Source organism: Calidris pugnax, unplaced genomic scaffold, assembly GCF_001431845.1.
Source record: "Calidris pugnax isolate Ruff unplaced genomic scaffold, ASM143184v1 scaffold434, whole genome shotgun sequence".
Classification (NCBI taxonomy): domain Eukaryota; kingdom Metazoa; phylum Chordata; class Aves; order Charadriiformes; family Scolopacidae; genus Calidris; species Calidris pugnax.
In genome coordinates, this window is record NW_015091143.1 from 1 (window position 1) to 27,285 (window position 27,285).

The 27,285-nt window shown below is 52.0% G+C and overlaps 3 protein-coding genes and 1 pseudogene across 8 annotated transcripts; all 4 read right to left on the bottom strand.

Annotated features, from left to right (window-relative positions):
* Window positions 1-1,408: 1,408 nt before the first annotated feature.
* Window positions 1,409-26,860, bottom strand: LOC106897896 (zinc finger protein RFP-like). Of its 6 annotated transcripts, none has more exons than XM_014958875.1 (8): window positions 26,417-26,860; window positions 25,562-25,657; window positions 25,088-25,318; window positions 24,895-24,917; window positions 9,236-9,351; window positions 8,830-8,922; window positions 8,396-8,502; window positions 5,425-5,826 (listed from the first exon to the last, which is right to left on the bottom strand). In XM_014958875.1, the coding sequence occupies exons 1-7, from the start codon at window positions 26,834-26,836 to the stop codon at window positions 8,423-8,425; spliced, it is 1,059 nt and encodes a 352-aa protein (XP_014814361.1). In that variant the 5' UTR covers window positions 26,837-26,860; the 3' UTR covers window positions 5,425-5,826; window positions 8,396-8,422. The 6 variants fall into 6 exon arrangements, with proteins under 6 accessions (XP_014814358.1, XP_014814357.1, XP_014814361.1 ...); XM_014958873.1 differs by having other exon boundaries at window positions 8,396-8,507; XM_014958876.1 differs by lacking the exon at window positions 5,425-5,826 and adding an exon at window positions 7,607-7,644.
* On the bottom strand, window positions 3,141-5,354 carry LOC106897900 (tripartite motif-containing protein 52-like). The gene is made up of 3 exons (XM_014958890.1): window positions 4,564-5,354; window positions 3,702-3,797; window positions 3,141-3,464 (listed from the first exon to the last, which is right to left on the bottom strand). Exons 1-3 carry the CDS (start codon window positions 4,981-4,983, stop codon window positions 3,282-3,284), a joined length of 699 nt encoding a protein of 232 aa, XP_014814376.1. The 5' UTR covers window positions 4,984-5,354; the 3' UTR covers window positions 3,141-3,281.
* On the bottom strand, window positions 9,649-11,128 carry LOC106897902 (tripartite motif-containing protein 7-like). The gene is made up of 3 exons (XM_014958891.1): window positions 10,855-11,128; window positions 10,535-10,564; window positions 9,649-10,333 (listed from the first exon to the last, which is right to left on the bottom strand). Exon 3 carries the CDS (start codon window positions 10,326-10,328, stop codon window positions 9,816-9,818), a length of 513 nt encoding a protein of 170 aa, XP_014814377.1. The 5' UTR covers window positions 10,329-10,333; window positions 10,535-10,564; window positions 10,855-11,128; the 3' UTR covers window positions 9,649-9,815.
* Window positions 11,189-12,827, bottom strand: LOC106897901 (annotated as a pseudogene).
* Window positions 26,861-27,285: the final 425 nt, after the last annotated feature.

A 27,285-nucleotide genomic window follows, 5' to 3' on the forward strand; every position in this document is an offset into this window, starting at 1 on the left:
CATCGGCTAATTAGGAGACTGTCCTCATCAGTGGGGGCTCCTCCTCCTCCTCCTGATTGTATTCTCCCTTCCAATTAAAGGTCTAATTCAATGGGAATTGACAGCTCATGCTCAGCGAGGAGGGGCTGAAGATGTGGAGGTGCGGGTTTGGGGTTATAATGAGCCCAGTTCCCCTCAAGGACATGCACTTTATTTTCAACACTTTGTAACTCCCAGCAACTTTACAGTTTTAGTGGAATGGCCCAGTTTCCCCCCCTTGGTTCTTCCTGTCTTTTTGTTTTCTACACCCCATTACAACACGCCTCTTGCCTTCCCCAGGGGTGTTGAGTTGGGCCACTTTCCATGCTGGGTTTAGGAGGGTTGGGGGACAGGGCTGCGAGGATTAGGCTGACGGGGCCTCCTCAGGTTCTTCTCCCTCCAGCCCTGGACACATGGGTGCCGGTGCTATGACAGAGATTAATGGAGCCCTTCTCCATTCCCTTTGGTGTTTTCCTGCCCACAGGGGGTCTCAGGGGTCCCCCAAATCCTGACCGCTCAAGAAGGTGATGATTAGAAGTGTTTGGCCAATGCTGCACGGCTGCAAGATGGGCTCCTGGGTCACACTAGTGAATATGTCAGCTCAGGTGGAGTTACAGATCAGGGAGATGGAATAAAGAGAGTCTTTTGTGTACAAATAATGGGTGAATGTCCTCATTCACGGGTGCTAGATTTGGGAATTGCCACCTAGGATCCAAAGTCGAATTAAGCACTTAATCTCCTCTCTAAACTGCTTCTGTTCTCCGGAGCTTGTGTTTCAGGTAACAATTATACCCTTTTAATTGTTTAATTACCTATTGAGGCTGGGAAAACAGGGCTCCTGGGGCCATAGGCACCCTCTCCCTGCTTTGATCTGCTTTCCCAGGCAGGGACATCTAGGGACAAGACAAGAACTTAATGGACCTTCTTCTGAACCCCTGGCTCTGCTGTATCTTCTCAAGGAACAAGCCCAGGCTCTTCCTTGACTAAAGCCCAGCATGTCAGAGCTCACCCTGAGCCAGCACCAAAAGGAGTAGCCCCATTTCCAGGTGTTTCTGGCCAATTCTTCAGCCTGAGCCAGCACCAAAAGGAGCACCCCCATTTCCAGGTGTTTCTGGCCAATTCTGACTCCCCACTTTGCACATGGAGTCAGGATGGGACCCAGCTGCAAATGACTCCAGCTCCTGGCTTCCGGCTGAGTTTTCCCCACCTCTATTCCCAGAGACTTGCTGGGTTTGAGGGGGCAGAAAACACAGGTTTCTCATCTCCCTGTGCAGTGGGTTTTCCAGAGGAAGAAGGATGACTTTTCCTTCCTCCAGTTCTCTTAAGCAACTCCCAAAGAAAACCCTGCAGGAAATAAAAAAAACAAGATAAAAAGCACACAAACAAGGTGGAAAAAACTTAGAATTGCACTTTTAATTTTATCTTCTCATCCGGGCAAGTTTGCAGCCACCCTGTAACAGCCATTTAGTGATTAAACAGTGATTAAAAGAGCAAAATAGAGTTGAAGGTACAGAAATGCTCCCATTTTGCACAGAAGGAAAGGAACCTGAACACCACTCCCCTTTCCTTTGCCTTTGGTGGGACTGGGACAAAACCCATCTTCTGATTTCTTTCCAAGGGTAAATTGGTGGCTTCGGGCTTTGTTTGATGGTAGTTTTTTTCCTGTGTCTTATGGAAGAAGTCTGAGTTGAGCATCCCCTGTAAGCATGAACCACGGGAAGACTCTCTCCCCTTCAAAAGACGCCGGTGGAAAAGCAAAGATCTGTTCATTACTCTCGGCATCAAAAAACACCACCCACCCTTCCTCATAGTCCAAGCAGATTCGTATCCGCTTGGGGACACTGCATAGAGTCAAGCGGGTGACATTCAGAGAGGTCAGAGCCTTGTACCCATAATCAGTATGACGCAGAGCCCATACTCCCTCGCCGGCGTTCAGGCAAAACCCATGGTCCCTTGGAACCGACTCCTTGACCACCCCCATGCCCCAAAAGCCTTCTCTGTGGACCTCAACTTCCCAGCAATGCCACCCTGATGTGAAGCCCCTCGAGCCCAGCACACAGGGATGAAATTTGAACCTCCTTGGGTTGTAGGGCAGGTCCTGCTCACAGCATTCCCACCGCACGAGCTTGCAGTCTTCCGAGAGACGAAGCAAGGGGTTGGCCGTCTCTGGGTCCAGCGTCATCTGTGCTGGAGATGGAGAGAGAGTCAGGCTCATGGCAGCAGATTTGGGGGGAAACGGGGCTCATTCTCTCCCTTCCCATTCCTCTGACCTGGTTGGGCCCCCTCCAGGCATCGCCTGGTGGTGGGATCAGGATGGCAGAGGGGGGAAAGGAGGCAGCAGAGCACTTTAGGTCAATTTAATACTTGGGTACATGTTGGGATCACTTACATGTCAAGGGAACCTCGACCTCCAGGAAATCTAGAGGGAAGAGAAAAATGGGAAAGTTGGTCTGATTGTTTCTGCAAAAAGTCCCGAGAGTCAGGAACAGGCTTGGGGGAATGTTGAGAAACTTGAGGGGGCAGAGGAGAAGAGGAAGAAGACAGGCAGGGAACATCAGGCCAACACTCACTGCTCGTTCTCTGTCTCCTTGTGGGATCTTGAAAGAAATAACCCCTCATTCAGCACCCAGGATGCCTTTCTTTACCCTGGCTTCACTCCGTCCCTCCCCACCAAGAAGCACAATGGCATTGGCCTTTCTGGACCTGCCTTTGGTACCTGGAAATTTCTCCATAAGTTCCTTGATGGCTGCGGTTTTCTTGGTGAAACCAGATAACATCTTTTCCAGCTCCGGGGAAATCTCGAGTGAGTGGGAGAGTGTTTCCCTCTGGCCCCTGGAAGGGAAGAGGGGATGGATTTACACCTGGTTGGAGTTTGCTGCTCCGTGTTTTCTCAGCACTCCCTGCTCCTGCCTCCTGCCAGCCTGTGTCCAAATTCATCATTCATTCAGGAGAGAGAGGCAGAGCCCTCCTTCCAACCCCCCCCGAGGCCTTGGTCAACTCCAAGGGCTGTACTGCAGAAATGCCAACCCGTCCCTACGTGCTTTCTCCCCATGTCCTGCCACAGAGCTGCTCTGTGGTGGTGACATGAGAAGGTACTGACAGGAGGAGGACTGCATACCTGCTCCAGGTGGTTCCAATGTCCTGGAGGAGAGAGAAAAAGAGACTCAGTGGGATGGAACACCTCCCCTTGGAGTACCAGGGGACCCACTCTAAGTCCCTCTTGAAGTGGGTTGGGGTAGAAAAGTGAGGGCTGGAGACCAAGCTCAAGGTGGGCCTTCCCAGCCAGTTTGGAAAGCCTGGGCTCTCACCTTCAGGAGCTGCCAGTCTCGCTGCTGGTACGTCCTCTCCATCTCCTCACTCAGCGTGCCCAAGCTCGTTGTCTCCTCCAAAAGCCTCTGGAGGATTTCTTCATGAGCTTTTGTTATCTCTGGGTCCAGCTGCTCCAGCTGGACAGAAGCAGAAGCGGGGAAAGGGAAGCAGAGAAAAGGAGAAGAGCATCAAGAGCCAAGGGTGGGCCATTCCTTAGTGGGACTGACCAAAATGAAGTATTTGGGGAAGATACAAACCCCCTCTTCCTTCCCCACAGCCCTACAGCATCACCCACCCCTGGGGGAGAGGAGGAGGAGGAGATGTTCCTCCTTTCTTCCCCCACCCTCGGCCCAGGAAAACTGATGGGCACCTACAGTGTGGTCCTGGATTCTGTCTAGTCTGTCCATCACAGAAGATTGTAGCGCCTCTTGCTCTGATTTCAGAAGGTGCAGTTGGGTCTGAATTTGTTTCTGAGAGGAAAGAAAGAAGGCCTGTGTGGAATGGCATCATGGTCTGGCAGCCTCAGCAGACGCAATGGGGAATTCTTGACGTCTCCTAAGGTAAGTGTTGGAGGAGTTTTGGGACCCACATGACTGTTTCAGGGAGCTTTACCTCCCTCATAATCTTTTCTTTTTCTATTTTGACAAAAGTCAAGGCACTTTCAGGTTGGTGTGGGGTGGAAGAAGGGCTGAGGAACTCTTCTGTCCTTTCCTATTGATCTTCTGCAGAGCTGAACTTGATAAGGGACCCCCACCTCAGAGGACAGAGCCATTGATGGAGTTTTGCAGAGGGATAGTGGTGGGGAGAAGCCCTGCGTCTCTGTTTCCTACCCTCCCCTAAGTCCCTGCTTGTGGCTGAACCCTGGGGGAGAGGATCCCTTGGTCCCCAAGAGCATGGTGCTCCTACGTTCACCTCTTCCTCAGGACAGGCAATGCCACCTAGTGGTGGGGAGAAGCCCTGCGTCTCTGTTTCCTACCCTCCCCTAAGTCCCTGCTTGTGGCTGAACCCTGGGGGCGAGGATCCCTTGGTCCCCAAGAGCATGGTGCTCCTACGTTCACCTCTTCCTCAGGACAGGCAATGCCACCTCAAGAGCTGGTATCAAGAGACAAGGATGGGTGAGTCCACAGGGGGTTTATCCCACAGGCCAAAGGCTGTACAGGGATCTCCACCCATCAACAGCACCATCACCAGGAGCCTCTGGACCTTTGTACCTCAACACACCTATGACCTCCTCACCTTGTACTGCTTGGCAGCCTCATCTACGGGAACCACAGAATGGTTACGGTGCACCTCGGATCTGTCACACACCAGGCAGATGAGCCTTTTGTCTTCCTGGCAGAAGAGCTTCAGGGGTTCCTTGTGTTTCTCACACAAGTTCTCCCCTCCTTCCACCTCTCTGGCTGGTTCCTTGTTTGATCTCTTGGCTGCTTCAATCACGTTGGCCAACTCCCTGTTGGGGCGGAGGCTCATCTGATCCTCCATCTCCCTGCACTGGGGGCAGGAGAAGTTGGTGTTCTGTCCTTCCCAAGTCCGAGTGATGCACGACCGGCAAAAGTTGTGCCCGCAGTGGATGGACACAGGGTCCTGGAATATTTCCAGGCAGATGGAGCAGCGGGCTTCATCCTGGAGAATTTCCAGAGGCGTCCTGGCTGCCATGAAGAGTGACTGTCCAAGCTCCTTTCTCTCTCAAGTGACCAGAAAGGTGAGAGATTGCTCTTCCTGGTTCTACACCATTGGTTACGCTGAGACCCAGCCCCTTCCCAGCAGGGCTTCAGGCCATACATTAACTTAGATTGCTCCAGGAAGTAGAGGTTGGACAGCTGTGGAGGCTGGAGATTAGAGATGCCCATCCCATTTTCAGCCTTTCCTGGAGGCACTGTGATTTTTCAGTCTCACAGCTGAGATGGAGCAAGAAAAGGCTTCGTTAAGTCCTTTCCTTTGAGCTTTACTTGAGGCAGGTCAAGGGAAAGCAACAAAACCACCAGGAATTTCCGGGCTGCTGGTGGCACAGAACCATTTTCCCAAGTTCTAACAAAACAAAAAAAAAAAAAAAAAAAAAAAAAAAAAAAAAAAAAAAAAAAAAAAAAAAAAGGGAAAACAGAACCAGAGCCAGCTTCTCCAGCCCCGCAGGAGCATGATTGGTCTCCATCAAGAGTCAACACGGTGGAGCGTCAAGGTAAGGAGAAGTGGTGTCCCCAGGGGCTGTTGCCCAAATCCTGGGCTTTCTTCTCCTGCTCCTCCCAGGGTGAGATTCCCCAGAGAAATCGTGGAGGGCACCCAAATGTTAAAAAATCCACCTATGGTGCCTTTTTCTCAATCTCCTGCTCTTGGAAAAGCCAGGAGAATGAGTTTGGAGGTGGAGACTGGGACTCGTTTGATCGCCTTTATTCGAGTCCCGATATGCAGTGTGGTTTCCTGCATCAGACCAAAGGCTTGTCCAGAGCGTGCCATGTCCATCTCTCTCTCTCAGGGAGCCAGCTGGATCCTGGACTCCCAAACCTAGAAGAAAGGCAGGATTTTCTCTCAGTTGAAAGAAATCAGAGGAAAAGCAAAAGCCAAAGGGTCTTGTTATGGGCATGGAAGAAAGCCACGTGTCCCTTCTCGTCACCCAGGGAGACCCAGATGGTCCTCAGCCTCCCCTTCCAAGACCAAACTGTTTGGAAGGGGGTGAAAGCTTGAAGCCTGTCCCCACAGATGCCAAGGGCCCAGATTCCTTGGGATGGGTGGAGGTTAATCCAACCCTTTCTCCAAGCCAAATCTCCGGCTGCCCCCACAGCCCAAAATCCACAGCTCCCCATTTGCACCTCAAGTAGTGCCTCCCCACCATGAACACTTTATGACCCAACACTCAGCAGTAGGTGTCAAATCTCTGGGGGTTGTTGGCCAAATTCTGTGGCGTTTCATTCCACCTCAAGCTCCTCTGGTCCTTGGAGCTTAGATTCCTTGTGCCAGCCCAGAGGAAGACCGGAGACCTCTTGAACTCCTCCAGTGGCCCATTTTGGTGGCTTTTTTCACAACCCAGCTCTGGGATAGGATCATAGCACTTGGCTTCGTGGGGAAGAAGCCTCCTAGTTGCAAACCTACCTCTGGGATAGGATCAAAGGAGCTTGGGTTTACAGGGAGGAAGAGGAGGACCTTCCTCCTCCTGGTTAAAAACAGTGGGGAAAACAACTCCCAGCCCTCACCGCACACAGAGGAGTGAGAAGAGGGCAGGTGCATGTGATGGTTCCTCCTGCCTCCAGCCTCCCATCTCTTTTGGTCCCACCAGATGTGAGTGAGCAGATAAGGAGGTTGGAGGAGGGCGGGACGGCTCCTCATCAGGACCAGGATGGGTTGGCGCCTCCTGGATGAGGGTGAGTTTGGGCTTTGGGAAGAAATCTCATGGAACTTGGGGTGGGAGACCCTCCTGGACCAGGACCAGCCACGGAACAGGATTTTGATGTCTTAAAGGAGGGAGCAAGTTGTCCATGAGTCAGCGACAGGAGCACCTTCCTGGACCTTCTCCACCTTCTGACGTTTCTCTGCTTTCCGTGGCTTCTCCTTTTTCCTGGGGCTTATCCAACTTCCAGAGGCTTCTCTACCTTCTGGGGCTTCTCCAGCTTCCAGGAGTTTCTCCAATTAACAGGGGCTTCTCTGTCTTCCAGAGGGGTGAAACACTGGAAGAGGTTTCCCAGAGAAGCTGGAGATGCCCCATCCCTGGAGATGGTCAAGGGCAGGTTGGACAGGGCTTGGAGCAACCTGGTCTGGTGGGAAGTGTCCCTGCCTGTGGCAAGGGGGTGGGACTGGATGGTCTGTAAGGTCCCTTCCAACCCAAACCCTCCTGTGATATCAGCCCCATAAGGGGTTGCTCCCCTCCAGCAGCACAGGTGAGGCCAACATCTGGGTAGGGGGACCAGTTTGGGGCTTCCCAGTACGGTGGGGGGGGACAAAGAGGGTGAGGGCACCAAACTCAAGCCCAGGATGGATGGGCAAAGACTGGGATGATGCAGCCTGGAAAGGAGAAGGATCAAAACGCTGCAAGGGGCCAATGGGGTTAGAGAGAGGGCAGAGCCCATTATCAGATCCCCCCAGTGTCCCTCATTACACGCTCATTAACCCAATTAATTGGTTAATTACCCACTGAGGCTGGGAAAAGAGGGCTCCTGGGGCCATAGGCATCCTCACCCTGCTCTGATCTGCTTTCCCAGGCAGAGACCTCTGGGGACAAGAGGAGGACTTGATGGACCTTCCCCTGAACCCCTGGGTCTCATCTCCCTGTGCAGTGGATTTTGGAGAGGAACCCAGATGACTTTTCCTTCCTCCAGTTCTCTTAAGCAACTTCCAAAGAAAACCCCAGAGGAAAAAATATAACCAAGATAAAAAGTACACACAAACAAGACAGAAATGGTTTAGAATAACACTTTTATGTTTAACTCCTAATCAGGGCAGCCATCGTGTAACAAGCACTTCTTGATTAAACAGCGATTGAAAGATCAAAATAGAGCTGAAGGCACAGAAATGCTCCCATTTTGCCCTAAAGGGAAGGAACCTGAACACCGCTCCCCTTTCCTGTCCCTTTGGTGGGATTGGGACAAAACCCAGCCCCTGGTTTCTTTCCCAAGGGGAACTCGAGGGCTTTGGGGGTTGGGTTTTTTATGTCCTGTGCCTTAGGGAAGAAGTTTGAGTTGAGCATCATCGCCCACCATGAACCACGGGAAGACCAAACAACAGGAAGACTCTCTCCCCTTGGAAAGACGCCGGTGGAAAAGCAAAGATCCGTTCTTTGCTCTCGGCATCAAAAAACACCACCCTCCCTTCCTTATAGTCCAAGCAGATTCGTATCCGCTTGGGGACACGGCGTAGAGTCAAAGGGGTGCGAGCAGGAGAGGTCCAAGCCCTGTACCCATTACGGGTATGACACAGAGCCCATATCCCCTCATCGGGATTCAGGAGAAACCCAGAGTCCCTTGGAACTGATTCCTTGGCCACCCCGATGGCCCAAAATCCTTCTCTGTGGACCTCCACGTCCCAGCAGTGCCACCCCGATGTGAAGCCCCTCGAGCCCAGCACACAGGGATAGACTGTGAACCTTTTTGGGTTGGAGGGCAGGTCCTGCTCAGGGCGTTCCCACCGCACGAGCTTGCGGTCTTCCGAGAGGTGAAGCACGACGTGGGCCGTCTCTGGGTCCAGCGTCATCTGTGCTGGAGGTGGAGAGAGAGTCAGGCTCATGGCAGCAGACTTGGGGGGAAACAAGGCTTTTTCTCTCCCTTCCCATCCCTCTGACCCGGGTGGGACCCCTCCAGGCATCGCCTGGTGGTGGAACCAGGATGGGGGAAGGGGGAAAGGAGGCAGCAGAGCACTTGAGGTCAATCTAATGGTTGGGCACGTGTTGGGATCACTTACAGAATCACAAAATCTTCTAGGTTGGAAGGGACCTTAAAGATCATCTTGTCCAACCATCAACCTAACTGACAAAAATAGACACCCACACAACAAACAAGGAGCATCATCACTAAACCATACCTCCCAGCACTTCATCAACCCGTCTTTTGAACACCTCCAGGGATGGTGCCTCAACCACCTTACTTGTCAAGGGAAGCTCGAACTCCGGGAAATCTAGAGGGAAGAGAGAAATGGGAGAAACACAAAGATTAGTTGGTCTGATTGTGGGTTTCTGCAAAAGTCCCGGGAGTCAGGAAGAGACCTGGGGGAATGTTGAGAAACTTGAGGAGGCAGAGGAGAAGAGGAAGAAGACAGGCAGGGAACATCAGACCAACGCTCGCTGCTCATTCTCTGTCTCCTTGTGGGATCTTGAAAGAAATAACCCCTCATTCAGCACCCAGGATGCCTTTCTTTCCCCTGGCTTCACTCCATCCCTCCCCACCAAGAAGCACAATGGCATTGCCCTTTCTGGACTTGCCCTTGGTACCTTGGAATTTCTCCAGAATTTCCTTGATGGCTGCGGATTTCTCAGTGAAATCCGAGAATTTCTTTTCCAGCTGCGGGGAAATCTGGAGTGAGTGGGAGAGCGTTTCCCTCTGGCCCCTGGAAGGGAAGAGGGGATGGATTTACACCTGGTTGGAGTTTGCTGCTCCGTGTTTTCTCAGCACTCCCTGCTCCTGCCTCCTGCCAGCCCAGGTCCAAATTCATCATTCATTCAGGAGAGAGAGGCAGAGCCCTCCTTCCAACCCCCCGTGGCCTCGGTCAAGCCCAAGGGCTGTACTGCAGAAGAGCCAACCCGTCCCCAAGTGCTTTCTCCCCGTGTCCTGCCACAGAGCTGCTCTGTGGTGGTGACATGGGGACAGGAGAAGGACCACAGACCTGCTCAACAAAATAGAGCTGAAGGCACAGAAATGCTCCCATTTTGCCCTAAAGGGAAGGAACCTGAACACCGCTCCCCTTTCCTGTCCCTTTGGTGGGATTGGGACAAAACCCAGCCCCTGGTTTCTTTCCCAGGGGTAACTCGAGGGCTTTGGGGGTTGGGTTTTGGGGTTTTTTTGTCCGGTGCCTTAGGGAAGAAGTTTGAGTTGAGCATCCCCCATCACCACAAACAACAGGAAGACTCTCTCCCCTTGGAAAGACGCCGGTGGAAAAGCAAAGATCCGTTCTTTGCTCTCGGCATCAAAAAACACCACCCTCCCTTCCTCATAGTCCAAGCAGATTCGTATCCGCTTGGGGACACGGCGTAGAGTCAAGGGGGTGACATCAGGACAGGTCAGAGCCGTGTACTCATTTAGGAGATGACCCAGAGCCCATACCCCTTCATTGGGATTCAGGACAAAAAAACGGTCCCTTGGAACCGACTCCTTGGCCACCCCGATGGCCCAATAGCCTTCTCCATGGACCTCCACGTCCCAGCGGTGCCACCCCGATGTGAAGCCCCTCGAGCCCAGCACACAGTGCTTGACTTTGAACCTTTTTGGGTTGGAGGGCAGGTCCTGTTCATAGTGTAGCCACTGCACGAGCTTGCAGTCTTCCGAGAGACGAAGCGAGGGGTTGGCCGTCTCTGGGTCCAGCGTCATCTGTGCTGGAGGTGGAGAGAGAGTCAGGCTCATTGCAGCAGACTTGGGGGGAAACAGGGCTTTTTCTCCCCTTCCCACCACTCTGACCCAGTTGGGACCCCTCCAGGCATCGCCTGGAGGTCGCACCAGGATGGGAGAAAGGGGAAAGGAGGCAGCAGAGCGCTTTAGATCAATCTAGTGGTTGGGCACGTGTTGGGATCACTTACTTCTCAAGGGAACCTCGAACTGCAGGAAATCTAGAGGGAAGAGAGAAATGGGAGAAACACAAAGATTAGTTGGTCTGATTGTGGGTTTCTGCAAAAGTCCCGAGAGTCAGGAAGAGACTTGGGGGAATGTTGAGAAACTTGAGGAGGCAGAGGAGAAGAGGAGGAGGACAGGCAGGGAACATCAGCGGCCCTTGGTCATCACCCGCCCCTGTGGGAGAGGAGGAGGAGGAGGAGGAGATGTTCCTCCTTTCTTCCCCCACGCTCTGCCTTCCCACCAAGAAGCACAATGGCATTTCCCTTTCTAGACCTGCCCTGGATACCTTGGAATTTCTCCAGAAGTTCCTTGATGTTTGCCGAATTCTCAGTGAAATCCGAGAATTTCTTTTCCAGCTCCGGGGAAATCTCGAGTGAGTGGGAGAGCGTTTCCCTCTGGCCCCTGGAAGGGAAGAGGGGATGGATTTACACCTGGTTGGACTTTGCTGCTCCGTGTTTTCTCAGCACTCCCTGCTCCTGCCTCCTGCCAGCCCGGGTCCAAATTCATCATTCATTCAGGAGAGAGAGGCAGAGCCCTCCTTCCAACCCCCCGTGGCCTCGGGGATCTCTTTCTCTGCTTTCCTATGGATCTTCAGGAAAGCTGACCTTGATGAGGGACCTGCACCCCAGTGGAGAAGAACGATTATGGCTGCTGGATAAAGAAGCAATGTTGAGGCTCAAGAAACCTCTGGCACTGCAAATCATGAGGTTATAAGGTGTCTGAGGGATTGTGGGGTTGAGAAATTCTACCCCTCTGTTTCTTACCCTTGCCTAAGCCCCTCCTCGTGGCTGAACCCTTGGGGAGAGGACCCCTTAGTCCCAAGAGCGTAGTGCTCCTAAGTCCACCTCTTCCTCAGGGCAGGCAATGCCACCTCAAGAGTCGGTAGCAAGAGACAAGGATGAGTGAGTCCACAAGGGGTGTATCCCTTAGGCCAAAGTCTCTACAGGTATTTACACCCATCAAGAGCACCAACACTTGGAGCTTCTGGATCTTTGTGTCTCAACACGCCCATAAGACCCCTCACCTTGTACTTCTGGGCAGCCTCATCTACGGGAACCACAGAATGGTTACGGTGCACCTCGGATCTGTCACACACCAGGCAGATAAGCCTTTTGTCTTCCTGGCAGAAGAGTTTCAGGGGTTCCTGGTGTTTCTTGCACAAGTTCTCCCCTCCTTCCTCCTCTCTGACCTGTGACACGTTCAATCTCTTGGCTGCTTCAATCACGTTGGCCAACTCCCTGTTGGGGCGGAGGCTCTTCTGGTCCCCCGTCTCCCTGCACTGGGGGCAGGAGAAGTTGGTGGTCAGTCCTTCCCAGGTCTCAGTGATGCACGACCGGCAAAAGCTGTGCCCACAGTGGATGAACACGGGATCCTGGAATATTTCCAGACAGATGGAGCAGCAGGCTTCATCCCGGAGGATTTCCACGGCTGTCCTGGCTGCCATGAAGAGTGACCGTGGTGGTTTCAGTCTCCAAGTTTCTTTCAATTTTGAAAGAACAGGAAGGAGAGGGATTTCCTGATTCCACTCCATTGGTTAAACTGAGATCCAGCCCCTTCCCAGCAGGGATTTAGGCAGTAAGGTTTGACAGCTGAGGAGGAAGGGAACTGGAGACACCCATCCCATTTTCACCCTTTCCTGAAGGCACCAGGATTTTTCAGTCTCCAAAGCCCCTTTGAATCAGTGGAGTACAGTGGATTTGGTGACTCAACAGCAGCTGGAAGTGGAGTTTCACACCCCAGTGGCACCTCAGAGAGGTTGTGGTGCGGCTGGGGGTGGGAGACAACCAGCGGCTGAAAATGCCTCTGAGATATCAGGGATAACAGGACCTGTCCAGGGCTTGAGATGGACCTCAGCAGCCTTCAGGAGAGCCTTTGTAGGGATTTTGGGGAGGACTCCAGCATCCCCTGGGTGACCTGAAGGGTTTAAATGTACAGTTTGCTGCAGGTCAGGGCCTTCCTTTTCTGTCAGAAGAAATTTCTGCAGCTCCTGACCCCTTGGGACATCAGCTTGGCCCTTGGGGTAAGGTGGGCCATCAGACTAACACCCTGCAGAGACTGCTCTGGACTGCAGATGATCACGTGCCCCTGGAGGTTGATGGTGCCTCCAAGACCCTCCAAGGTCCCAGCAGGTTTCTCTGAGCTACAGTGACAGAGCTGAGAGGTCTGGACTGATGCTTTTCCTTCCTTTTCTGGCTTGGAGCCAGGTATGGAGCTGCTGGCTCTTCTTGTTTCTTCCCTTCTCCCCTCCTTGCCACTGGAATGACAGAAGAGAACACTAATTGCCCTCCTGATCCCTTCCTGGCTTGTCCCCAGCCCTGCCTCCTGCCAGTCTGTGTCGAAATTCACCATTAATTAAGTAGAGGGAGGAAGACCCCTCCTTCCAACCCCCCCTGGCCTCAGTGAAGCCTCTGTAGGGCTGTTTGGGAGGACTCTAACATCCCTCCGTGTCTCTCTTTACTTCACCACAGACAGGCCTCTGCTTTGTTTGTCACCAGGTGTGAACTAAAATGTTGTTTGCTTCCTACTCACTTTTTTACTGTGTGAGGAAACAGTTAATTACTGAGCTTCTTATTGTGTGAGAGAATGGTTAGACCCGGAGCTGATAGTGATAAGGATGGGATAACCAGAAGTAGTTCATCACTGCAAGGTTCTCTCACAGCCAGCGGAACCGGTAAACATTGCCTTAAAGCCGAATGCACGACCGGTAAGACCAAAACAATATCCAATAAAATTAGAAGCAAAAAGAGGACTAGAACCATTGATAGAGAAGCTCATTAAACACAGACTGTTGCGGGGAATGTCAATCAGAATATAATACTCCCATTTTCCCCCAATCGGATGAGTAGGTCCAAGCTTTGCGAGCTATTAATATAATTGTAGGAGATGTACCCCCAGGGGTGGCTCATCCACGTCCTTTGCTGACCACCAGAAAAGAAACAGATGAAGGGTTTCCTGTATTGGATTTAAAGGAGGCTTTCTTTTGCATTCCAGCAGCAGCAGAAGAAAGTCAGAAGCTGTTGAAGCCTTTGAGTGGGAAATCCCACTGCAGGAGGGAAAACACAGCTCTGTTGGACTGTGTCACTGCAAGGATTTAAAAATAGTTCCACGGTTTTTGGCAATCAGCTAAAGAATTAGAGCATTGGCACGAAGGAAATGTGACAGTAACCTGGTTACAGCGTGTGGACGACGTTCTCCTGGGGACAGAGACAAAACCCGACTGCGTGCATGACACAATTGGCCTTTTGAATTTTCTAGGAGCAGCTGGATCTGGAGTATCTCAGGAAAAGGCTCCAGTGGTGCTGCCGAGCGTTGTTTCTCTGGACTTTGCGATTCCGCAGGGAGAAGGGAGCCTGGGAATAGAGCGGGAAGAGGCAATCTGTCCAACACCTCACCCAAGCTCCCAACAGGAGCCGGGAGCGTTTCTGGGAATGGCCGGGCGGTGTCACCTGTCGGTCGTTAATTCGGGCTCGTTAGCGAAACCCTTGCCTGAAGCTATCGAGGGCCCTGGAAATCTCCTGGGACGCACTCCCGTCTTTTTGCCCTCTACACCCCGCTACAACGTGCCTCTTGCTTTCCCCGGGGGTGTCGAGCGCCTCGTCCACCCCCCCGGGTGTGGGTTCCAGTGACCCGCAGCGGCGGCCGTCCCTCGGGGAAGCTCTTTCGGTGACACGGGCAGGGGCCAGCCCTCGGGGGCGAAGAACCTTCTCTGTTCCTGAATGACCATGATCTCTGGGGTGCTGGCTGCTCCCAGCCACGGCCTTATCTCTGTAGCAATCCCCAGAAGCTGATGGAAACCACATAACAGAGGTGCTGGAGAAAGGTCTTTCTCCCGGGCTGGGGACTGTGTGGGGTTTAGGGGACAAGGGTTGGTGGTGGGGAGGGGTGGCTTCACAGAGTCATGGAATGGTTTGGGTTGGAAGGGCAGGGACACCTCCCACCACACCAGGTTGCTCAAAGCCCCATCCAGCCTGGCCTTGAACCCCTCCAGGGATGGGGCAGTCACAGCTTCTCTGGGCAACCTGCCCAGGCTCTCACCACCCTCATCATGGAGAATTTCTCCCTTATTGCAGGTCTAAATCTCCCCTCTTCCAGTTTAAAGCCATTACCCCTTGTCTTATCTCTACATGCCCTGGTTAAAAGTCCCTCCCCATCTCTCCTGGAGCCCCTTTAAGGACTGGGAGGGGCTCTAAGGTCTCCCTGGAGGTGTCTCTTCTCCAGGCAGCACAACCTGTGCTGCTTTGGGCTGGGACAGGTCTGAATTTTCTTCAGAGGCTGGTGTGGGGCTGGTTTGGATTTGTGCTGGAAACGGTGTTGGTAACACAGGGCTGTTTTTGTTACTGCTGAGCAGAGCTCACAGCGAGTCAAGGCCTCTTCTGCTTCTCACACAGCCCTGCCAGCGAGCAGGCCGGGGGGACAGGGGCAAGACAGCTGACACCAATTGATCAAGGGGACATTCTGTACCGTGTGACATCTTGCTTGGCATCTGAAGCTGGGAGAAGAAGGGAGGGGACATTCAGAATTACTGCATTTGTCTTCCCAAGTCACCGTTACACTGATGGAGCCCTGCTTTCCTGGTGTCTCTTCTCCAGGCAGCACAACCTGTGCTGCTTTGGGCTGGGACAGGTCTGAATTTTCTTCAGAGGCTGGTGTGGGGCTGGTTTGGATTTGTGCTGGAAACGGTGTTGGTAACACAGGGCTGTTTTTGTTACTGCTGAGCAGAGCTCACAGCGAGTCAAGGCCTCTTCTGCTTCTCACACAGCCCTGCCAGCGAGCAGGCCGGGGGGACAGGGGCAAGACAGCTGACACCAATTGATCAAGGGGACATTCTGTACCGTGTGACATCTTGCTTGGCATCTGAAGCTGGGAGAAGAAGGGAGGGGACATTCAGAATTACTGCATTTGTCTTCCCAAGTCACCGTTACACTGATGGAGCTCTGCTTTCCTGGAGATGGTTGAACCATCCTCGAGATGGCCTACCCGTGGGAAGTAGTGAATGAATTCCATGTTATTCTCTTCCTGTTAAACTGTCTCTGTCTCAATCCACGAGGTTTCTCACTTTTACTCTTCTGATTCTCTCTCTCCCATCCCAGCAGCGGAAAGAGAGTTGAGAGACTGCAGGGTCCTGGTTGGGGTTAACCATGACAAAGCCCAACTCTCTCAGCCTCACAGCAGAGGAGCTCCAGCCCTCACAGCATTTCCGTGGCCTCCTCTGGCCCCACTCCAATGGGTCCATGACTCAAGCTGCCAAGAGGGTTGTTTCATACCGTGGGAGGCACAATCAATAGAAAATAGGGAAAAAAAAATAGGAAAAGTTTGTTGTTCTCTCTTCCTTGATGGCAATAGTCCAGAGAATTCCTTGCCCTGGTGCCGGAGCTCGAGATGGCCTACCCGTGGGAAGTAGTGAATGAATTCCATGTTATTCTCTTCCTGTTAAACTGTCTCTGTCTCAATCCACGAGGTTTCTCACTTTTACTCTTCTGATTCTCTCTCTCCCATCCCAGCAGCGGAAAGAGAGTTGAGAGACTGCAGGGTCCTGGTTGGGGTTAACCATGACAAAGCCCAACTCTCTCAGCCTGTCCTCACAGCAGAGGAGCTCCAGTCCTCACAGCATTTCCGTGGCCTCCTCTGGCCCCACTCCAACAAGTCCATGACTGGACTGCCAAGAGGGTTGTTTCATACCATGGGAGGCACTATCAATAGAAAATAGGGAAAAAAATAGGAAAAGTTTGTTGTTCTCTCTTCCTTGATGGCGATGGTCCAGAGAATTCCTTGCCCTGGTGCCGGAGCCCTGAGCTTCCTCCCAAAGCCACAGCACTTGCAGGGTCCCATATTTATTGTCCAGTGCTGGGAGTGCACAGGTTCCTGCTGATGGAATGGGCTGAGGACAAATCTTGTATTAGTATTAGGTTTAGTACTGGTTCATTACTATTATTGTTAATTATTTAGTCTTCTCTCATTAAATCTCTTTATATTTCAACCCTCGTGTGTCTTTGTGTTGTCCAATTCTCCTTTCTGGGTGGGGAGGGGTCATCGGATCATAGAATAATTGTCTAAAAGACAATAAATTGTTACGGGTTTTCTCAAACCATAACACTAATGCTCTTCTACTCTCTGAAATTATCAGCATATTGCGTAGAAAAATGTTCATTCTGAGAGTGATAAGACAGAAGCTTGGCGCTGGCACCACCCAACACCCCCTGCATAGACAGCGGTCCTCTGGCCAGGTGGAGGGGCCACAGCCCCTTTTGGGGGGTCACCAGGGCAGCCAGACGAGTGACATGACGTGCCCCTGGGATATCGAGATGGTTTAACCCCAGCTGGGGCCATGCAGCCCCTCGCTCACTGCCCCCAGCTGGGATGGGGAAAGAGAATGCAAAGAGTAAGAGGTTTTGTCCTAACTTTTGATGCCCCCCCAGCCCACTCACTAGCGGGGCGGTGTGAGGAGCAGACCAGGCCTTGGCAGCACCCAAAGTCAACCCCATCCCAGCTAAATCCAAGACAGATGCCCATTGCTGCTTCGCTTGGGCTGCCCATCCCCCTGGGGAGAGCCTGGCAAAGCTGAGCTTCGCTCCTGCTGGGAAAAGGGGAGAGGAGGGGAACTTGCTCCAGGCTGGGAAAAGGAGCAGAGAAGGTGCTATCGAGGTAACGTGAGGTTTGGGACGAGCTCCTTCATCATTAGAGAATATAAATTGCCCCAAAGACAAACCTGCTTGGGCTTGGAATTGCCCTGACCCAGGGGCAGGACCTTGCTGTCAGCCTTGTTGCACTTCATGAAGGTGGCACGGTCTCACCTCTCCTGCCTGTCCAGGTCTCTTGGGATGGCACCCTGTCCCTCCAGCATGCCACTTGTTTTGCCAATTGATGGGGTCAACAGAAAGGACACAGATACCAAGAGACGGCTTACTTTACTATTTATTTCAAGGTAAAGGTAATGCTTTTAGTTAAAACTAAGTGTTTTGGGTTTTGTACTCTAGCGTTAAGCAGCAAAGAGAATAAGCAGGGTAACACACCTAATCATTACTGCATAAGGTTAACTATAGTGATTAAAGAAGATACATCACCAATTGCCCTAATACATGACCATCGTCCAAATCCAGAGCTTAAGGAGGAACCCAAGGGCATTCTTCTATCTATTTTGGCTTTGACCACATATCTCTCAACAACTATATTTAGTGATACTAAAATAGATCAGTAATACATTGCATATCCAATTAAATTCCATATACAATTAGTACTATGCATATTAGATATATTGTTGGGTTGTGAGGTTCATCTAGAGGTCAATTTTAGTTCGAGGCCTATTGTTCAGGCCTCAGTTCTTCAGTTGTCTCCTCCAAAAGCGTCTGGAGCATTTCTTCATGCGCGTTCATCATCTCTGTGTCCAGCTGGGCCAGAAGAGAGGACTCCTGCTTTTCCAGGAACTCGTGCAACTGCCTAAATGTCATCACAATCTTCTGCTTTGCAGCTTCTGTCCTCTCCTGCCAAGGACAAGACAAAGCAGGGAAAGGGAAGCAGAGAGCAGGACAAAAGCATCAAGAGCGGGCCATTCTTTAGTGGGACCCACCAAAAAGAGGCTTTTGGGGAAGATACAAACCCCCTCTCCCTTCCCCTCAGCCTTTGAGCATCACCCACCCCTGGGGGAGAGGAGGAGGAGATGTTCCTCCTTTTCTTCCCCCACCCTCTGCCCACAAAAACTGATGGGCACCTACAGTGTGGTCCTTGAGTCTGTCTTGTCTGTCCTTCACGGAAGATAGAAGCGCCTCTTGCTCTGATTTCAGAAGGTGCAGTTGGGTCTGAATTTGTTTCTGAGAGGAAAAAAAGAAAGAAGTCCCTTTTGGAATGGCATCGTGGTCTGGCACCCTCAGCAGAAGCACCGGGGAACTGTAGGGGTAAGTGTTGTCAAAGATTTGTGACCCCCATGACTGTTTCAAAGCAATTTACCTCCCCCCTTTTCCTTTTTTGTTTTCTTTTTCTATTTTCACAAATACCAAGGCTCTTTCAGGGAGCTGTGGGGTGGGAGAAAGGCTGAGGATCTCTTTTTCTCCTTTCCTACTGATTTTCAGCAGAGCTGACCTCGATAAGGGACCCCCACCCCAGAGGACAGAGCCATACACTCCGGAGGAGAGAGCCATTTATAGAGTTTGCAGAGGGATTGTGGTGGTGAGAAATCCTATGCCGTTTTTTCCTACCCTCCCCTAAGCCCCTGCTCATGGCTGAACCCTGGGGGAGAGGACCCCTTGCTCCCCAAGAGCGTGGTGCTCCTATGTTCACCTATTCCTGACTACTGGCAATGCCACCTCATGAGTTGGTATCAAGAGGCAAGGATGGGTGAGTCCACAGGGGGTTTATCCCACAGGCCAAAGGCTGTACAGGGATCTCCGCCCATCAAGAGCACCAACACCAGGAGATTCTGGACCTTTGTACCTAAACAAGCCCATAAACTCCTCACCTTGTACTCCTGGGCAGCCTCGCCCACGGGAACCACAGAATGGTCACGGTGAACCTTGGACTTGTTGCACACCACGCAGATGAGCCTTTTGTCTTCTTGGCAGAAGAGCTTCAGGGGTTCCTGGTGCTCCTCGCACAAGTTCTCCCTTCCTTCTACCACTCCGACCGGTTGCAGGTTCAAGCCCTTGGCTGCTTCACTGCTGTTGGCCAATTCGCTGTCGGGGCGGAGTCTCTTCTGGGCCCCCGTCTCCCTGCACAGGGGGCAGGAGAAGTTGGTGGTCAGTCCTTCCCTGTTCCAAGTGATGCACGACTGGCACAATCTGTGCCCACACTCGATGTGGATGGGGTTCTGGAATATTTCCAGGCAGATGGAGCAGCAGGCTTCATCCTGGGGGCTTTCCATGGGCGTCCTGGCTGCCACGAAGAGCGACAGAGTTCCTTTTGCTCTCAAGTGATCAGGAAGGAAAGAGACTTCTCTTCCTGATTCTACGCCATTGGTTAATCTGAGACCCAGCCCCTTCCCAGCAGGGCTTACGAAATACATTAATTTATATTGCTCTGGGAAGTAGCAGTTCCACAGCTGAGAATCACAGAATCACAGAATCTTCTAGGTTGGAAGGGACCTTAAAGATCATCTTGTTCAACCATCAACCTAATTTTGACAAATATAAACACCCACACAACAAACAAAAAGCAACACCATCACTAAGCCATATCTCCCAGCAGCACATCAACCCGTCTTTTGAACACTTCCAGGGATGGTGCCTCAACCACCTCCCTGGGAAGCCCATTCCAATGTCTGATAACCCTTTCGGGGAAAAAAATTCTTCCTAATATCCAGCCTGAACCTCCCCTGGCGTAACTTGAGGCCGTTTCCTCTCGTCCTGTCGCCTGTGACTTCGGAGAAGAGACCGACCCCCACCTCTCTACACCCTCCTTTCAGGGAGTTGGAGAGAGCAATAAGGTCTCCCCTCAGCCTCCTCTTCTCCAGGCTGAACACCCCCAGCTCCCTCAGCCTCTCCTCATAAGACTTGCGCTCCAGACCCCTCACCATCTTTGTTGCTCTTCTCTGGACCCGCTCCAGCACCTCAATGTCTTTTTTATGGTAGGAAGCCCAAAAGTGGACACAGTACTCGAGGTGGGTACCAGTGGGTGGGTCCCCCGTACCAGTGCCGAGTACAGGGGGACAATCACCTCTCGGGCCCTACTCGCCACGCTGTTCCTGATACAGGCCAGGATGCTGTTGGCCTTCTTGGCCACCTGGGCACACTGCTGGCTCATGTTCAGGCTGCTGTCGACCAACACCCCCAGGTCCTTTTCTGCCAGGCAGCTCCAGCCACTCTGCCCCCAGCCTGTAGCGCTGCCTGGGGTTGTTGTGACCCAAGGGGAGGACCTGGCATTTGGCCTTGTTGAACCTCATCCTGTTGGTCTCGGCCCATCGATCCAACCTGTCCAGAGAAGGAAGGGAATTGGAGACCGCCATCTCATTTTCACCCTTTCCTGAAGGCACCAGGATTTTTCAGTCTCCAAAGCCCCTTCGCATCAGTGGAGTCCAATGGATTTGGTGACTCAACAGCAGCTGGAAGTGGAGTTTCACACCCCAGTGGCACCTCAGAGAGGTTGTGGTGCAGCTGGGGGTTGGAGACAACCAGCAGCTGAAAATGCCTCTGAGGTATCGGGGGGACAGGGCCTGTCCACAGCAGAACGACCTCAGCAGCCTTCAGGAGAGCCTCTGTAGGGCTGTTTGGGAGGACTCCAACATCCTTTCATGCCTCTCTTTATACCCTTTAAATTGTTTAATTACCAATTGAGGCTGGGAAAACAGGGCTCCTGGGGCCATAGCCATCTTCACCCTGCTTTGATCTGATTTCCCAGGAATCGACTTCTGGGGACAGGACAAGGACTTGACAGACCCTCATCTGAACCCCTGACTCTGCTGTATCTTCTCAAGGAACAAGTCCAGGCTCTTCCTTGACTAAAGCCCAGATCATCCAGGCTCATCCTGAACCAGCACCAAAAGGAGCACCCCCATTTCCAGCTGTTTCTGGCCAATTCTGACTCCCCACTTTGCACATGGAGTCAGGATGGGACCCAGCTGCAAATAACTCCAGCTCCTGGCTTGCAGCTGACTTTTCCTCACATCTATTCCCAGAGACTTGCTGGGTTTGAGGGGGCACAAAATGCAGGTTTCTCATCTCCCTGTGCAGTGGGTTTTCCAGAGGAACCAGGATGACTTTTTCTTCCTCCAGTTCTCTTAAGCAATTTCCAAAGGAAACCCGAAGGAAATAAAAAACGAAGGAAAAGCAGACACACAAGGCATAAATGACTTAGAATTTTACATTTATTTTTAACTCCCCATCAGTGCAAGAGTGCAGGCACCCAGGAAACGCCATTTAGCAATTAAAGGATCAAAATATTACTTAAGGCACAGAAATGCTCCGATTTTGCACTAAAGGAAAGGAACGTGAACACCACTACCCTTTCCTGTCCCTTTGGTGGAACTGGGACAAAACCCAGTCCCTGGTTTCTATTCCAAGGGTAAGTGGGACAAAACCCAGTCCCTGGTTTCTATTCCAAGGGTAAGTTGATGGCTTTGGGTTTAGGTTTGGGTTTTTTTTGTCCTGTGCCTTAGGGAAGAAGTTTGAGTTGAGCATCTGCCTTCACCAGGAACCAGGGGAAGACTCTCTCCCCTTGGAAAGATGCCTGCGAAAAATCAAAGATCCTTTCTTTGCTCAGGGCATCAAAAAACACCACCCTCCCTTTCTCACAGTCCAAGCAGATTCTTATCCGCTTGGGGACACTGCGTAGAGTCAAGGGGGTGGCAGTAGGAAAGATCAGACTCTTGTACCCATCTCGGTTATGACACACAGCACATACGTTGTCTTCAGGACCAATGGGCAAAAAACGCTTCCTTGGAACCGACTCCTTGAACACCCCGGTGGCCCACACACCGTCTCTACAGATCTCCACATCCCAGCGGTGCCACCCCGATGTGAAGCCCCTCGAGCCCAGCACACAGGGATTGACTTTGAACCTCTCTGGGTTGGAGGGCAGGTCCTGCTCATGACTTCCCAACCACACTAGCTTGCAGTCTTCTGAGAGATAAAGCATGGCGTTGGCCGTCTCCGGGTCCAGCGTCATCTGTGCTGGAGGTGGAGAGAGAGTCAGGCTCATTGGAGCAGATCTGGGGGGCACAGGGATTTTTGTCTCCCTTCTCACCCCTCTGACTCAGTTTAGACCCCTCCAGGCATTGCCTGGTGGTAGGACCAGGATGGGAGAAGGGTGGGAGAAGGCAGCAGAGCACTTTAGGTTAACCTTTGAGGGAAGCAGAGCTTTTTTTAACTGTATTTTTGATTTCATATGATGGCTTGGTTGGGCACGCGTTCGGTTCACTTACTTGTCAAGGGAAGTTCCAACGCCAGGAAGTCTAGAGGGAAGAAAAAAATGCGAGAGCAGAAAGATCAGTTGGTCTGATGGTGGGTTTCTACAAAAATCCAGAGTCAGTAACAAGCTTGGGAAAAATGTAGATAAACTTGAGGTGGCAGAGGAGAAGAAGAGGAGGACAGGCAGGGAACAGCAGACCAACGCTCGCTGGTCATTCACTATCTCAGTGTTGGATCTTGAAAGAAATAACCCCTCATTCAGCGCCCATGTTGTGTTGGATGTGTTTCTTTCCCCTGGCTTCAATCCATCCCTCCCCAACAAAAAGCACGATGGCATTTTCCTTTTTAGACCTTCGCATGGTACCTTGGAATTTCTCCAGAGCCTCCTTGATGGCTGCAGTTTTCTCTGTGAAATCAGAGAATTTCTTTTCCAGCTCCGGGGAAATATCAAGTGAGAGGGAGAGCGTTTCCCTCTGGCCCCTGGAAGGGAGGAGGAGATGGATTTACACCTGGTTGGAGTTTGCTGCTCTGTGTTTTCTCAGCAATCCCTGGGGAGAATTAGTGGAGGGAAGATGATGGCACCATCTCACACATCTCAGACAGCAAATGTCACAGCAGGATCACTCACACCTTTGGAGATGTTCATTGATTTGCTTCAGTTGTGTCAGGGTCCTCATGGGAATTAACAGCCCTGAACAGACCCACCTGAGAGCCCACAGTCCCATCCCTGCTTCAGAGGCTCCACTGAAGCTCAGCCCTTTTGCAAGCTGCTCGGGAGGAGCATCCATGCCTGGCCATGGACCCTGTGGATCCACCCCAGGGGCTGCCCTCCTGGCTTGCCCCTGGCCTTGCCTCTTGCCAGTCCCTGTCTGAATTCACCATGAATTAAGGAGAGAGAGGCAGAGCCCTCCTTCTGCTCGCTGGTCATTCACTATCTCAGTGTTGGATCTTGAAAGAAATAACCCCTCATTCAGCGCCCATGTTGTGTTGGATGTGTTTCTTTCCCCTGGCTTCAATCCATCCCTCCCCAACAAAAAGCACGATGGCATTTTCCTTTTTAGACCTTCGCATGGTACCTTGGAATTTCTCCAGAGCCTCCTTGATGGCTGCAGTTTTCTCTGTGAAATCAGAGAATTTCTTTTCCAGCTCCGGGGAAATATCAAGTGAGAGGGAGAGCGTTTCCCTCTGGCCCCTGGAAGGGAGGAGGAGATGGATTTACACCTGGTTGGAGTTTGCTGCTCTGTGTTTTCTCAGCAATCCCTGGGGAGAATTAGTGGAGGGAAGATGATGGCACCATCTCACACATCTCAGACAGCAAATGTCACAGCAGGATCACTCACACCTTTGGAGATGTTCATTGATTTGCTTCAGTTGTGTCAGGGTCCTCATGGGAATTAACAGCCCTGAACAGACCCACCTGAGAGCCCACAGTCCCATCCCTGCTTCAGAGGCTCCACTGAAGCTCAGCCCTTTTGCAAGCTGCTCGGGAGGAGCATCCATGCCTGGCCATGGACCCTGTGGATCCACCCCAGGGGCTGCCCTCCTGGCTTGCCCCTGGCCTTGCCTCTTGCCAGTCCCTGTCTGAATTCACCATGAATTAAGGAGAGAGAGGCAGAGCCCTCCTTCTAACCCTCTGTGGCTTTGGTCAAGTCCAAAGGCTGTACTGCAGAACAGCCAACCTGTCCCTACGTGCTTTCTTCCAGTGTCCTGCCCCAGAGCTGCTCTGTGGTGGTGACATGGGGACAGGAGAAGGACCACATACCTGCTCAAGGTGGTTCCAATGTCCTAGATGAGAGAGAAAAAGAGACTCAGTGACATGAAATACCTCCCCTTGGAATACTGCAGTTTTCTCTGTGAAATCAGAGAATTTCTTTTCCAGCTCCGGGGAAATATCAAGTGAGAGGGAGAGCGTTTCCCTCTGGCCCCTGGAAGGGAGGAGGAGATGGATTTACACCTGGTTGGAGTTTGCTGCTCTGTGTTTTCTCAGCAATCCCTGGGGAGAATTAGTGGAGGGAAGATGATGGCACCATCTCACACATCTCAGACAGCAAATGTCACAGCAGGATCACTCACACCTTTGGAGATGTTCATTGATTTGCTTCAGTTGTGTCAGGGTCCTCATGGGAATTAACAGCCCTGAACAGACCCACCTGAGAGCCCACAGTCCCATCCCTGCTTCAGAGGCTCCACTGAAGCTCAGCCCTTTTGCAAGCTGCTCGGGAGGAGCATCCATGCCTGGCCATGGACCCTGTGGATCCACCCCAGGGGCTGCCCTCCTGGCTTGCCCCTGGCCTTGCCTCTTGCCAGTCCCTGTCTGAATTCACCATGAATTAAGGAGAGAGAGGCAGAGCCCTCCTTCTAACCCTCTGTGGCTTTGGTCAAGTCCAAAGGCTGTACTGCAGAACAGCCAACCTGTCCCTACGTGCTTTCTTCCAGTGTCCTGCCCCAGAGCTGCTCTGTGGTGGTGACATGGGGACAGGAGAAGGACCACATACCTGCTCAAGGTGGTTCCAATGTCCTAGATGAGAGAGAAAAAGAGACTCAGTGACATGAAATACCTCCCCTTGGAATACCAGGGTCCCACTCTAAGGAAGTCCCTCTTTGAGCGGGTTGGGGAAGAAAAGCAAGGGCTGGAGACCAAGCTCATCCCAGGCCTTCACAGCAAGTTCTGAAAGCCTGGGCTCTCACCTTCAGGAGCTCCAAGTCTGGCTGCTGGTATGTCTTCTCCATCTCCCCAATCAGTGTGCCCAGGCTCATCGTCTCATCCGAAAGCTTCTGGTAGATTTCTTCATGTGCGTTCACCATCTCTTTGTCCAGCTGCTCCAGCTGGGCCAGAAAAGAGGACTCCTCCTTCTCCAGGAGCTCGTGCAACTTCCTATATGTCCTCACAATCTCCTGCTTTGCAGCTTCTGTCCTCTCCTGCCAAGGGCAAGACAAAGCAGGGAAAGGGAAGCAGAGAGCAGGACAAAAGCATCAAGAGTGAAGGGTGGGCCATGCCTTAGTGAGACCCACCAAAAAGAGGCATTTGGGGAAGATACAAACCTCCTCTCTCTTCCCCTCAGCCTTTGAGCATCACCCACCCCTGGGAGATAGGAGAAGGAGGAGGAGATGTTCCTCCTTTCTTCCCCCACCCTCTGCCCACGAAAACTGATGGGCACCTACAGTGTGGTCCTTGATTCTGTCTTGCCTGTCCTTCATGGAGGATTGAAGCTCCTCTTGCTCTGATTTCAGAAGGTGCAGTTGGGTCTGAATTTGTTTCTGAGAGGAAAAAAAGAAAGAAGTCCCTTTTGGAATGGCATCATGGTCTGGCACCCTCAGCAGAAGCAATGGGGAACTCTTGATGGCTCTTGAGGTAAGTGTTGTCAAAGTTTTGTGGCCCCCATGACTGTTTCAAGGCAATTTAGTTCGCCTTTATTCCTGTTTTTCCCTATTTTTTTTCTTTTTTTTTCCTATTTTTTGTCCTTTTGTTTCCTTTGTTTTTATTTTTTGTCTTTTTCTATTTTGATGAAGGTCAAGGCCTTTCAGGGAACTATGGGGTGGGAGAAGGGCTGAGGATCTTTTTCTCTCCTTTCCTACTGATCTTCGGCAGAGCTGACCATGATCAGGGACCCGCACCCCGAGGAGAGAGCCTTTTACAAATGCTGGATAAACAAACCCTGCTGAGGCTCAGGAAACCCCTGGCACTGCAAATCATGAGGTTAAAATGTGTCCAAGGGATTGTGGTGGTGAGAAATCCTACACCTCTGTTTCTTGCCCTTGCCCAATCCCCTGCTTCTGGCTGAACCCTGGCGTAGAGGAGCCCTTGGTCCCCAGTAGTGTGGTGCTCTTACATCCACCTCCTCCTTCAGGACAGGCAATGCCACCTCAAGAGTTGGTATCAAGAGGCAAGGACTGGTGAGTCCCCAGGTGGTTTATCGCACAGGCCAAAGACTGTACAGCTGTATCTCCACCCATCAAGAGCAGCAATACCAGGACCTTCTGGACCTTTGTGCCTCAACACACTCATAACCCCCTCACCTTGTACTCCTGGGCAGCCTCACCCACGGGAACCACAGAATGGTTACGGTGAGCCTTGGACTTGTCACACACCATGCAGATAAGCATTTTGTCATCTTGGCAGAAGAGTTTCAGGGGTTCCTGGTGCTCCTCGCACAAGTTCTCCCCTCCTTCCACCACTCTGTCCCGTTGCATGTTCAATCTCTTGGCTGCTTCAATCATGTTGGCCAACTCCCAGTTGGGGCGGAGGCTCTTCTGGGACACTGTCTCCCTGCACTGGGGGCAGGAGAAGTTGGTGGTCAGTCCTTCCCAGATCCCAGTGATGCACGACCGGCAAAAGCTGTGCCCACAGTGGATGGACACGGGGTCCTGGAATATTTCCAGGCAGACAGAGCAGCAGGCTTCATCCCGGAGGATTTCCTCAGGAGTCCTGGTTGCCATGAAGAGCAGCTGTCGCAGTTTCAGTCTCCAAGTTTCTTTCAATTTTGAAGGAACAGGAAGAGAGAGATTTCCTGATTCTATGCTGTTGGTTAAACTGAGACCCAGCCCCTTTTCAGCAGGACTTTAGACAATACATTAACTTAGATTGCTCTGGGAATTTTCAATTCGACAGCTGAGGAAGAAGGGAATTGGAGACGCCTGGACACAGTACTCGAGGTGGGTACCAGTGGGTGGGTCCCCCGTACCAGTGCCAATCACCTCTCGGGCCCTACTCACCATGCTGTTCCTGATACAGGCCAGGATGCTGTTGGCCTTCTTGGCCACCTGGGCACACTGCTGGCTCATGTTCAGGCTGCTGTCGACCAACACCCCCAGGTCCTTTTCTGCCAGGCAGCTCCAGCCACTCTGCCCCCAGCCTGTAGCGCTGCCTGGGGTTGTTGTGACCCAAG